Source organism: Carassius gibelio, chromosome B23 (genome assembly GCF_023724105.1).
Source record: "Carassius gibelio isolate Cgi1373 ecotype wild population from Czech Republic chromosome B23, carGib1.2-hapl.c, whole genome shotgun sequence".
NCBI lineage: Eukaryota > Metazoa > Chordata > Actinopteri > Cypriniformes > Cyprinidae > Carassius > Carassius gibelio.
In genome coordinates, this window is record NC_068418.1 from 8,049,645 (window position 1) to 8,063,612 (window position 13,968).

General features: G+C 39.6%; 1 protein-coding gene across 9 annotated transcripts in view; it reads right to left on the reverse strand.

Moving 5' to 3' along the window:
- LOC128011532 (ankyrin repeat and SAM domain-containing protein 1A) overlaps positions 1 to 13,968 on the reverse strand; it is an 87,487-nt gene that overhangs the window by 48,355 nt on the left and 25,164 nt on the right. For 4 of the 9 annotated variants that reach the window (XM_052594034.1, XM_052594030.1, XM_052594031.1 and 1 more), the window contains exons 4-10: positions 13,642 to 13,704; positions 3,872 to 4,168; positions 2,384 to 2,459; positions 2,198 to 2,299; positions 2,030 to 2,122; positions 1,579 to 1,742; positions 941 to 991 (exon numbers count right to left, since the gene is read on the reverse strand). In XM_052594034.1, coding sequence (XP_052449994.1) covers positions 941 to 991; positions 1,579 to 1,742; positions 2,030 to 2,122; positions 2,198 to 2,299; positions 2,384 to 2,459; positions 3,872 to 4,168; positions 13,642 to 13,704 — 846 coding nt within the window. The remainder of the gene's footprint in view (positions 1 to 940; positions 992 to 1,578; positions 1,743 to 2,029; positions 2,123 to 2,197; positions 2,300 to 2,383; positions 2,460 to 3,871; positions 4,169 to 13,641; positions 13,705 to 13,968) is intronic. The other 5 variants (XM_052594038.1, XM_052594036.1, XM_052594037.1 and 2 more) reach the window with 2 other exon arrangements.

Here is a 13,968-nt window from a genome sequence, read left to right on the forward strand (position 1 = left end):
GTTTGGCAATATTGTATCATTGAATTGAGAGAGAGAGAGAGACAGACAGAGAGAGACAGACAGAGAGAGACAGAGAGAGAGCGAGCGAGAGAGAGAGTGCGAGAGAGAGAGAGAGAGAGAGAGAGAGAGACAGACAGAGAGAGAGAGATAGATTGAGAGAGAGAGAGAGAGGGAGAGAGCGAGGGAGAGAGAGAGACTCAGTGATGTAGAAAACACTGGTATAAAACCAGTCGCTTATTTCACAGTCCCTACCACTTTATGAGCAGCAGTACAGTGAAAATGATGACCGTTTTAAACACAGTGGATAACAGTATTAAGTTTGAATGGCTGACATTAATATGACACAGTCCAGTGAGTGATGTTTTGCTGACACTGCATGAATGTAAGGCTCAGAGCGGCTCACAACACTAAGTGAAGTGTTCAGAAGTTGTGCAGCTCTGTATCCAGCCGCAGTGTTTATGTATTGGCCATGTGCTCCCGAGTCTTTCAGACAGAAGGTTTGCTGTGTGTCCCAGGGATCCACAGCATTAATATTCATGAGGAGGCTGTTTGATTTGGGTAGACGTGCGGAAAGACACACATATTCACTGTTCTGCTCTCGAGCATGTGTGCTGCTGCAAATCAGTGTCTGTTCATTACACGCCACAACACTCATCTCAAATAGAAACAGAGAGTAAGAAACACTAACAAAAAACGGTGGAGGTACATTGAGGTACCATGTCCTGTATCATGATATTCGTTCACTATATACCAAGGTAGTACCACCGTGACACCTCCCCAGAACGAATGAATTATTGAATGAAGTTGAACTGAAAGAAGAACATTCCTTGCTCGTATCTGGCTCATGGAAACACTGGGCCGTTCTTCCAGAGCTATTCATTAAGGATTCCAGACTTCATTTGATTTTAGTGAAATGTGAATCAAACAATGGGTCTTTTACCTCCGAGCTGAGATCCGCGTCCTGTGCAGACTGTGGAGGATGACGCTCTTTCTGTAGGAAAAATTCAACTAATTCACTATCAAACATGCTGAAAATGTATTTTTTGAAGAAAGAAAACACAATGCAAAGTCTCCATCTAGTGGAGGAAGCTGTCCTACACCAACGCTTCAGATTTCAAAGACGGCTCGATCAAAGAACTGCTTTATTCCTTCTCATAAAAAAAGGTGAAACAATGTTCAAATACAGCAAAGGTCAATAAACGGTTAAAATGCATTATTTAATATAAATGCTAACTTCTTCCGCCAAGCAATATAATTCTTAACTGGATGTTTATGGTTGCCAATGATTGTATTAGCTTTACATTAATAAATAACGTGCAGCCCCATCAGCATGTAGACGTTACTTTATGAAGGCTTTGAGACCAGGCTAATACATTCAGAGTCAAAACTATCATTTTATAAATAAATAGCAGTTACACTTCCTCATCTGGATGGCCTCGTTTTCCAAATAAGACCATAAATAAGAAAACAATTGCAAACAATAGAAAGGACAACTTGTTCCCTGTGAAAACTAATGTTGATTTCAACCAACAAATGTTTAAAATACAAATAAATAAATGAGATATGTGGCACACACACCTTCCCGGCTTCGCTGTCGGGTCGTCCCGAGTCTCTGTCTGATGACTTTCCGCTGGCCAGACTGTCCAGGGAGACGCACGAGGACGCCTCAAACAGAGCTTCATACGGACTCTCTTCCACAGACAAACCGCACATGAGCTCACTGACCTGCTGCTCCATGTCTCCTGTCCAAACACAAAGCGCACGCATTACAACATCTGCACAACATCTGCACAACATCTGCACAACATCTGGCGCACGGACACCACGAGCAGCAGCTCCTCTCACATCCGGCCTGCTGGACATCAAAACAAAAGCTACTTACATTGCTTATATATACATATTATGAAGTGTGACAAATGTTCTTGTTTCAGGGGATTCAAACAAGTTCATATTTCTCATAATGTTTTTTTTTTCTTAATCTGATACTGTACCTCAGATTTGAGTTACCCTAACCCACTAGGTTTCTGACCTTTTCTCTTGGGGCTCTCTTGGCTCTTCTCTTGAGGAGGTGGCACTGGTGGAGGAGGGAGGCTTGTTTCTGACGGACGGCCACTCATATGAGCTTTAGAGAGGAGACGGGTGTGAAAACCATGTTGTTCAGATTCAGAGATGTGTGTGAGATCAGGTCCAGACGTACCTTGTATGAGCGCAGCGATCTGCCGGCTCTTTTGAGAGGGCATGTCTCTAACAGTGTCCAGCGCTGTTAGACTCTTACCGTCCACGATATTCACATCGATCCCTGGCAAAGATACACACAGAGCATCCAGAGTACAATTTCAGTAGTCAAACCCCTTGTTATTTGTGGATCTGAGTTTATATTTACCTGCGTTGAGTAGTTTTTGTACTACTTCCGTCTTTCCATATAGAGCTGCTTCATGAAGGGCGCTGCCTTTCTCCGTCTGTTAACAAATAAATCATTCATCATAAGATAACAGAGGCACATACAGCGACCCCAGAACATTTTAGACACTTGGACAGAAGTAGTGGAGGTTGGAAGATCTTGTACGTTTGTTTTAGGTCAGTTAACTGCAGTAACTGAGGCATATCAGAACCCAACGGAGACGACAAACTCATTTTCACACTGCAGCGGCTTTCTCAGCATGTTAGCGGACGAAGCAGAGTCTGTGAATGTGGGCCGCTGCTCTGAGGACGTACGGAGTGAGGGACAGATGGCAGGCTGTTAGTGTTAAGTGTGCGAGCAGGTTTCTCAGGTAGAGATGGGAGAGATCTGGCAACGTGCTAAAGAGCAGCTACTTTAAACCACAGAGAGATCAAACCCCTGCTCTGATACACGCTTGAACTCCTTCAAGTCAAAATTAAACCGACTTCAGACCCATTCTGATTGGATCATACCATTTTTATAAAGAATTTAATACTTTTATGTTAAGAAATTAATTATTTTAATACTTTTTATGCATTACGATGCTTTTTAACATAAATAATATTAATTCATGCAGCAAATGAGCTCATTAGAATGATTTCTGAAGGATCATGTGACACTAAAAACACTGGAGAGGTGATGCTGGAAAATCACATTAATTACATTTTAAAATATATTCAAAATAGAAGGCACTTATATAAAATTGTAAATTCTATTTTAAAATATTACTGTTTTTGTTGTATTTTTTTTTTAATCAAATAATTGCAGCCTTTGCTGAACATAAGATACTTTTTTCAAAACATTAAAAAATCTGACCAATATTTTGCTATGTGAAACAGGAAGGAAAGAAAAAAAGTAGGGCATTATACAAATAAATGACATTATACCAAATATTGCAGTGCAACAATTACAACCAATCAGAACACACTGGATGATTAAATTATGTGGAGTAAATTTTTAAACCAATGAGATTTTGCTGTGGGCGGAGCTAACCAAAATAACATGACAAAAACATGAAACCTAGACTATAACCGTGTCCCAAATGATTCACCATGCACTTATGCACTCAAACAAGTAACGTATTAATTAAATAAGGTTATTTTGTCAATCATAAACAATATCTTCACGACGTAAATTAAGCTGTGACAGTTGAGTGCACGAAGTGTTCAACATTCCACACTTAGCTATTTTGGTTATTTACCTGCAACATCCAGGTATTTAGAGTGCACTTTCTTTTTGGAATTTTCAAAAACTTCAGAATGGAACACTAGCACACTGCACAATAACCACTGAATATTATTATCTTATAACAAATACATGCAGTTTTAATCAAATTGTTTTGATCAAAGTGTTTGAATGTGAATCATTGCTCTATTCCTGTTTAGGGCTGAATGAGAGATGGACCTGAACAGTGTGTTGAAGGTTCCTCACCGTGTAGTTGATGTCCACGCCGGCGGCCAGCAGCACCTCCACCACCGGCAGGTGTCCGTTGCGGGAGGCCAGGTGGAGGGGGGTGTGTTTCTTGGTGTTGGAGCTGAGCAGGTTGGGATGAGCGCTGAGCAGAAGTTTGACCACGTCCAGCCGGCCGTAGAGCGCTGCCAGGTCCAGCGGCGTCTCAAACTTGTTGTTGCGCATGGTGGGGTCGGTCAGCTCCTCCAGCAGCAGCTGCACCACCTGAGTGTGTCCGTACTGAGCCGCGCAGTGCAGCGGCGTCTCGTTGTCATTGTTCTGAGGAGGAGGACAGGAGAGCGAGATGTTGACGGACAGAAAGGGGGACTGCTTAAGCACCCGTGCTTAAAAGTTACCTGATGAAACCAAGGCAGACTCCAGAAGGTCGTAAAGCTATGTGACTCTTTGGCATAGCTTTGCAATGAAGCCAATGAATCAAAAACAGAGCAGAACTGGGAAAGATTCCTAACTTTTGGGACAAACCACAGCAGACAAACACCTGACTGAATTGTAAGAATTTACATGAAACACTGACACCCTTATTAATCCAACGATATTAATGGAGAAAGACACACAGGACAGTGAAGAACATGCAAGCTCGACCGCATGCAGACAACGTGACAAGATCTGCATTCACACAAATCAGTGTTTGCTTCTGAATTCTGAACGCTGCTGAATTATACTGGTTGGGGAATAGATATTTGTATCCAATTCATTGATATTCATACATAGTTTTAGATCAATATGACATTTATTTTCTGCTCATCAAGGCTGCATTTTTTTTTAAATCAGAAAAATACAGTAAAAACAGTAATAATGTGAAATATTAAAATATTTGATCAATTCATTGTGTCCTTGCCAGAAAATGTAGACTGAAAAAAGATGCTTAAAAGAGGATTCAACAAAACGGCTCACTGTACTGAACATCCAGCTTGACCAGCTAAGCATCTAGCTTTACATTGACCAACTGTACTGTAAGAAACCGCACTGAAACCCTGAGCACTAGAGGGCGCTCTTATATCTGCTCTGTGTGCTAACTGAATTAGTGAACTCTTCAGTGTATAAATCTGGAGTTACACACTAAACACCCTGCAGCACTAAAACACTCTGACTAGAGCTCTGATGGTGCACACTAGGGGAATGACTTCATACTGTTTGATTGGATGAATGTGAATGTCCTCTCAGAGATCTGTGTGTGTGTGTGTGTGTGTGTGTGTGTGTGTGGCAGCAGTAGGTACAGCAGCAGATGCCTGATGCACAGAGGAAGAGGTTCTGAAGGCCTCTGGGCGACCAGCAGCTGCCACAAGTCACATCACACTCTGTGTGTGTGTGTGTGTGTGTGTGTGTGTGTGTGTGTGTGTGTGTGTGTGTGTGTTTGAACGGAGATGGGGGCGTAAATGAAAATGAGTCAAGTGCTGGTTTGGCGACCGCACCCCAGAACCAAATAATCAGAGAAGGTAAAGCATGCTGTAACACACACAAACACACACACACACACAGAGAAAGAAAGAGGTCACAGTAAGAGCCAATGGGACACAGAGGAGAACAAAACTACACCTGCTCTTTCCAACAGAAGAGAAAACCAAAACACAGCAAGCCCTTTATTGTTCAGACTGAAAAAAGGAAAACCACAACACACACACACACACACACTAGAATCAGATCCTGTAATATGGGCTCTCACATCTTTAGAGCGACTGTGAGGTGAGCGCAGCAACACAAACAGATCCTGAGAGGCTGATGCAGCTCAAACACATCCGTCTCACACAGCTCTCCTCAAGAGAACCAGCCGCGCGTCAGCAACTTTCCATTTCTCTGCAGAGGAACCGGACACCACAGAGAGCGCCAGCGTCTTTCAACATAAAACCGGCTTCACAACACATTCATTTTCATGTTGATCCCCGTCCAGCGCTGACAGAAGTGAGCCTTCACCGTTTCAGACAGAAAGTGTGACATTTAAAAACAACACGTGTGCACATGCGCTCAGGAGCCCAGGAAGAAACTACCTCTAAAATACTAATAGACTAGCTTAATTAAGAGAAAAATGACATAAAAGAGGTTTTAATTTAAAACTGTTTTGAGTCACCATCAGATGGTTGTCTGTCTTCTTTTCTCCCTCTTCTTCCCATCTACTGCTAGATCAATGAAAATGGTACAAAACAACAACTGGACTACATTCTCTTCACCTCTTTGCCTCTTTTGAATAAAAGTGTCAGCTGAATGAAAGCAGCTCCTGGGTATAAGCAGTTTTCATAACTTTTCCAGATTTAGCTGCTAAATGAAACAGAAGAAACGAGAATAAAAGAAAGAAGAATGAATTGAACGCTGCACTCCTCTTATTAACAGCATGAATATGACCAAACATTGAGTCTGTTCCAGCGTAGTTATTGCCAAATGAAAATCATTTTAATTAATGGAAATAAAATATACATATTAGATAAAAAAACTTTAAGGGTTAGTTCGCCCAAAAATGAAAATTGTGTAATTAATAACTCACCCTTATGCTGTTCCAAACATGTAAGACCTCCTTTTATCTTCGGAACACAGTTTAAGATATTTTAGATTTAGTCCGAGAGCTCTCAGTCCCTCCATTGAAGCTGTGTGTACGGTCTACTGTCCATGTCCAGAAAGGTAAGAAAAACATCATCAAAGTAGTCCATGTGACATCAGAGGGTAGTTAGAATTTTTTGAAGCATCGAAAATACATTTTAGTCCAAAAATAGCAAAAACTACGACTTTATTCAGCATTGTCTTCTCTTCCGTGTCTGTTGTGAGAGAGAGTTCAAATCAAAACAGTCTGGATATCCGGTTTGCGAACGAATCATTCAGTTCACCAAATCGAACTGAATTGTTTTAAACGGTTTGCATCTCTAATACGCATTAATCCACAAATGAATTAAGCTGTTAACTTTTTTAATGTGGCTGACACTCCCTCTAAGTTCAAACAAACCAATATCTCGGAGTTCATGTACTCAAACATGTATTGACTGAACTGCTGTGAAGAGAGAACTGAAGATGAACACCGAGCCGAGCCAGATAACAAACAAAACATTGACTCGTTCACGAGTGAAGAACCGTTTCTGTCAGACGCGTCCGATTCGTGAACCGAGGAGCTGATGATACTGCGCATGTGTGATTCAGCGTGAAGCAGACCGACACACAGAGCGTCTGAACTGAACTGATTCTTTTGGTGATTGATTCTGAACTGATTCTGTGCTAATGTTATGGGTGCGGGTAAACCGAAGGCTTGATTTAAGGGAAATCATCGCAAATGACGCCATTACATTGAGCGCAAAAGGACCGGTGAACTGTTTTCTTCAACCGGTTTATTGAATCGAACTGTTCGAAAGACCTACTGGTGATCCGAACACCGATGCAACCGGTTCTTGACTCGTGAACGAGTCAGTCTATTGTTCGTTATCCGGCTCGGCTCTGTGTTCATCTTCACAGCAGTTCAGTCAATGTACTGTTTGAGTACATGAACTCCGGGATATTGGTTTGTTTGAACTCAGAGGGAGTATCAGCCACATTAAAAAAGTTAACAGCTTAAGTCATTTGTGGATTAATGCGTATTAGAGATGCGAACCGTTTAAAACGATTCAGTTCGATTTGGTGAACTGAATGATTCGTTCGCAAACCGGATATCCAGACTGTTTTGATTTGAACTCTCTCTCACAACAGACACGGAAGAGAAGACAATGCTGCATAAAGTCGTAGTTTTTGCTATTTTTGGACTAAAATGTATTTTCGATGCTTCAAAAAATTCTAACTACCCTCTGATGTCACATGGACTACTTTGATGATGTTTTTCTTACCTTTCTGGACATGGACAGTAGACCGTACACACAGCTTCAATGGAGGGACTGAGAGCTCTCGGACTAAATCTAAAATATCTTAAACTGTGTTCCGAAGATAAAAGGAGGTCTTACATGTTTGGAACAGCATAAGGGTGAGTTATTAATGACATGATTTTTATTTTTGGGCGAACTAACCCTTTAAGTTTTATCTTTTATTCTTATAACTTTCATTATAATAGTAATACAATTACATAATAATAATAATAATAATAATAATAATAATAATAATAATAAGTACAGGTGCTGGTCATATAATTAGAATATCATCAAAAAAAATCCCTAATTATATTCAAACAGTGAAACTTGTATATTATATTAAATCATTACACACAGACTGATATATTTCAAATGTTTATTTCTTTTCATTTTGATGTTTATAACTGACAACTTAGGAAAATACCAAATTCAGTATCTCAGAAAATGTGAATATTGTGAAAAGGTTCAATATTGAAGACCCCTGGTGCGACACACTAATCAGCTAATTAACTCAAAACACCTGCAAATGCCTTTAAATTAGAGGTCGAGCGATATATCGCTCGGCCGATATATCGGGCCGATATTTGTCATTTTTTTTATATATCGGCATCGGCCGATATCCGTGTTTAGTAGCGCCGATTTAAAGTCAGGCACGTCGGCGGGCAGCCCCGCGTTATTGGCGCGGTGGAAAGTGCTGCTGCAGCCACTGCATGTAAAGCAGCCGGAGCCAAAACTTTTGGAAGATTCAACAACAGACCTGCGAGATAAAGGTAGTCAGAGAATTTCACTCTGTAAATGGGGTGGAGAAGTTGTCAGCTCTAACAAACACTGCAGCGTGATTGAGGGCTCCGTTACTCCGCCCCGCTCACAGACAGCACCGCGCTCGGAGAGACAGCTGTCCTGGAGCTGCCCAGAACGGTGAATGACATTTGTTCGGAAGCATGGTTTGATGCAGACAATAACCAGTTTTCCATCAAACTCATTTGTATTTAGGGATGTCAATATTTGATAATTTCCATGATCAATCGTCGTTTAAATTAACGATCAAGTAATAACCTTAATGCTGCAAAATGCGTCTGCAGCGGTATTATTATTATGTGCAAAAGCCACTTGGAAAAAAGCTTTCTCACCTGAATTAAAGGGGTTTTAGTATGAATAAAATGCTAGTAGCAAGACTGTAAAATGAATAAATGTGATTATGATCGTTTGATAAAATGAAGAGAGCGCGCCATACGTTTGAGATCATTTTACTTTGCTGAATGTTTTCTGTCAAGGAGACCGCTGAATGCGCCTCTTTAAATGGTTTCGTGGTGCTCGTTGTTGTATTTTAAAACGCAACTGCAATGTTTTCCAAATGACACTATAGCAGTGGTGCAACGGATCATCATTGATCCGTGATCCGTTCAGATCAATATATTCAGTTCGGCACACACGTGACCCATGGATTGATTTATAAAAAAAAAAAAAAAAAAAAGTTGCACATGTTCAGTCCACACTCAGTGATAATGCCGAGCGGAGGAGCTTGAACGCCCCGCGCATTTTGGCTTCCCTGTCAGATATAATGATGAAGGAAAGAGGTTAGAGTGAAAAGATTGTGCCAGATCTTTATGAACAGGAGAAGAAAAAAGTTGTGGATGAGCTATCCCGAGCATCCTCTGTTGAGCTCACGACAGACGGGTGGACGTCCAGGGGGACGGAGAGCTCTGTGATGATAACTGCTTACTTCATCACAGCAGACTGGGAGATGAGAAGTCCTTATTATTATGTTAAAAAGAAGATATTATGCCATGTGCACTAAGTCCATACGAGGACGAGCGAGCGCGGGTTTGACTAGATGTATTTGGAGGTTATTGCTCACGTCTCGTTCTGCACATATCCAAATGTTTCCATATTCGCAATGTATCTGAATGTTAAACTATAATATTTTTTTTTAATGTAAACTAGACGGAAAAATCATCCTCTTCACATGAGCAAAAACGTCCTTGGCATAACAGCAGAGAGGACCGGTATAGGGTGCATTTAAACTGACCAGTGTAACTTTTTAAATGTTTGGTTGACTCTAATTTATTTTAATAATGAACAGACTGCGATGTAAGTTCGAAATTAGAATGAACTTTAGATGTTCTGTGTCATTTATACCAAACACAAATGTTGCTGGTTGCTAGTGTGTTTGCAGCACTACTATTATTTATTTTTTATATATTTATTTTTTTATATTTTTTAAAAATTGATTTTTATTTCTAAAATTGTATTTATTTAAATGTATATTTAAGTTTACATTTATGTTCCAACAAACTTGAAAAATTCTACTTGATACATGTAAATGCTCTAAAACTTTTATATAAATGATTGACACATATATATATATATATATATGTGTGTGTGTGTGTGTGTGTGTGTGTGTGTGTGTGTGTCTGTGTATATTATATATATATATATATATATATATATATATATATATATATATATATATATATATATATATATATATATATATTAATTACCTGTTTTATATATTTAATACTTGGTCAGTTTATTAATTTGTTTGGTTAACTTTGGATACATTTTTATTTTATTTTAATACAGTGCACTAAATTAAGATGAATGAAGAGATGGTTCAAGTCAGTGCTCAATAAATTATGATAGGTTTAGAAAAAATGTGTTGTGCTTCCACTTATTATTAGTGTGACATTTTAGCATGCAAATCAAGGGGAAAACTCAAAGATATCGGCCCTAAAAATCGGCAGCACATATCGGCCATCGGCTGACCCTGACCTCTAAACATCGGCATCGGCTATAGAAAAACCAATATCGGTCGATCTCTACTTTAAATGGTCTCTCAGTCTAGTTCTGTAGGCTACACAATCATGGGGAAGACTGCTGACTTGACAGTGTTCCAAAAAACGACCACTGACACTTTGCACGAGGAGGGCAAGACACAAAAGGTCATTGCAAAAGAGGCTGACTGTTCACAGAGCTCTGTGTCCAAGCACATTAATAGAGAGGTGAAGAGAAGGAAAATATATGGTAGAAAAAAAGTGTATAAGCAATAGGGATAACCGCACCCTGGAGAGGATTGTGAAACAAAACCCATTCAAAAATGTGGGGGGGTTTAACAAAGAGTGGACTGCAGCTGGAGTCAGTGCTTCAAGAACCACTACGCACAGACTTATGCAAGAGCATAGAGCTGTCGCATTCCTTGTGTCAAGCTACTCTTGAACAACAGACAGTGTCAGAAGCGTCTCGCTTCAGAAAGGACTGGGCTGCTGCTGATCTGTCCAAAGTTATGTTCTCTGATGAAAGTAAATTTAGCATTTCCTTTGGAAATCAGGGTCCCAGAGTCTGGAGGAAGAGAGGAGAGGCACACAATCCACGTTGCTTGAGGTCCAGTGTAAAGTTTCCACAGTCAGTGATGGTTTGGGGTGCCATGTCATCTGCTGGTGTTGGTCCACTGTGTTTTCTGAGGTCCAAGGTCAACACAGCCGTATACCAGGAAGTTTTAGAGTACTTCATGCTTCCTGCTGCTGACCAACTTTATGGAGATGCAGATTTCATTTTCCAACAGTACTTGGCACCTGCACACAGTGCCAAAGCTTCCAGTACCTGGTTTAAGGACCATGGTATCCCTGTTCTTAGTTGGCAGCAAACTTGCCTGACCTTAACCCCACAGAAAATCTACGGGGTATTGTGAAGAGGAAGATGTGATATGCCAGACCCAACAATGCAGAAGAGCTGAAGGCCACTATCAGAGACACCTGGGCTCTCATAACACCTGAGCAGTGCCACAGACTGATCGACTCCATGCCACACAGCATTGCTGCAGTAATTCAGGTAAAAGGAGCCCCAACTAAGTATTGAGTGCTGTACAGGCTCATACTTTTCGTTTTTATACTTTTTAGTTGGCCAAGATTTCTAAAAATCCTTTCTTTGTTTTGGTCTTAAGTAATATTCTAATCTTCTGAGATAATGAATTTTGGATTTTCCTTAGTTGTCTGTTATAATCATCAAAATAAAATAAAAAAATAAACTTTTTAAATATATCAGTCTGTGTGTAATGAATGAATATAATATACAAGTTTCACTTTTTGTGAATGTGACCAGCACCTCTATGTACAAAAATATTACATTCTTAATACTTAAAGTAATTAATATTAATATTAAATTAAAATCCTGCATAATTGCCATTGCGATTAAAATTTAAACGATTAAAAATAAATCTGAACCAATAAAGCTAGAGCATTTTAATCTGGACTTCAAACACGGATCAGAATAAATAGATCACCCTGGATATTGTTGGAAGTGCTTTGATTCTTTATTGTTCGGTCTCACTTTACATTAGGGCTTCATTAGTTAAACTGCCAATGAAAAACTCTTCTAAAAATTCATTAATCTCAGATCATTCCAATATAACACGTTCTCAAAATCAAAAGTTGCATCTGAGTTATTAAGTGTGCTAACATGAACAGAGTTGTATAACTTCTGTAGCGAATGTAACACACATAAAAGCTTTCAGAGCGAAAATAAAAAGTGTTCTCACTACAAAGCTTTTAAACAATTAATGTCACGAAAAGGCCATGTGTCTTCAAGCTGAACGCGGGTCCTAACAATTATTTACAGTACAAAAAAAAGGAAGACTGATCTGATTAAAAACCTATAGTGATCATTTTTGTCTTATTTTTTTTTCAGCAATGATGCATGACCTGACATTTTACACGGTTACAAAATTTCTTAAAAAAAAAAAAACAAATGCTGTTCTATTAAACTTTCTATTCATAAAATAAACCAAAGAAATATATATTATGTTATTATGGTTTCTATACTGGAGTAATGATGCTGAAAATTCAGCTTTTAATGACAGGAAATTACATTTTACAATGCGTTACAATAGAAAACAGTTCTTTTAAATTCTAATAACATTTCACATTATTACTGTATTTTGGACCACGTGACTGTAGCAGAAAGCATGAATTCAATCACATGAAAATAAATCTGATCCGTCTAAACACCACACACTTCCAGGTTTAATCAACACAGATACTGCAAACTTACAGCCGTCTGAGATCTGATTCAAATTACAGACAAAAGAAACGAATGACTAACATGAACATGACAGCAGTGCTAATAATAATAATAATAATACACAAATACATCCTACACATTGAAATCCTGCTTGATTGTTTTTCTTCAGCCTATGGAAATGTAATAAATCACTAAGTGTATGCTCATTATCATTATTATTATTATTATAATAGAGCTGCAGAAGGTGGCTCTGGTTTCTCCTGCTCTGTTGTGTGATGTGTCCTCGGTTATCCAGCAGGACACTGTTGTCCTGAATACACTCTCCAGCTCATGATCTCACTCCTCACACACTTCCTGACACTGATGCAAGCCAACGGCTCACAGAGAAGCTTCTTGACTCTGTGTGTGTGTGTGTGTGTGTGTGGTTTAACAATCACTAAACACCCTGAGCGACACACACTTCCTGTTTGCTCATGAATTATTCGTTTAGACTTCAGTCAGTTTAGTTGTAACCCAACTGTAAATTCACTGACAAACAATTTCATGGCAAACATAATTCCTTGTTTGTCTGTCATTGATTCAGTTTGGGAAACCTGTAGGAAATCCTTCATTATTTAGCAGAAAAATGACAATTCAGTTTTAACTGCTTAAAATGCTCTCACACACACAAACAAGACTACAGCGAGACTCACAGCAGTCTGTCAGCACTCAGACGTCTTTATAAGCACATACACACACACACATACACACACACACACACACACACACACACACACAGCATGTGTGTGTGCTTCTATAACCCATCATTCAATCATTCACAAACATGAGGAAAGAGTGAAGCGACACACCGTCCCGAAACCCAGGCGTGCAGGTCAGAGGTCAGAGGTCATGGGTACACACCTTGGCATTAATATAGGGGTCAAATGGGCCACAGCGTTTGAACTCAGTGTGGTCTAGAGCGCTCTGGGAGAGGGGAGAGAACAGGAAGGAGACGTGTTCAGCCTCACACGCACACACACACACACACACAGTTAATGAATGACATGATCAAACAGGCAAAAGAAACCACAGGCTGGCTTACAGTCCGTCCAATGATGAACGTCACATGAACGACACTGTAATTCATCAATATGAAAAAAGCATTTGAAAATTTATTTGACCCATCGAACGAAGGAGAATAAACCAACCTTATGAAATGAAAAAAAAAAAAAAAGAATGAAATGAAAC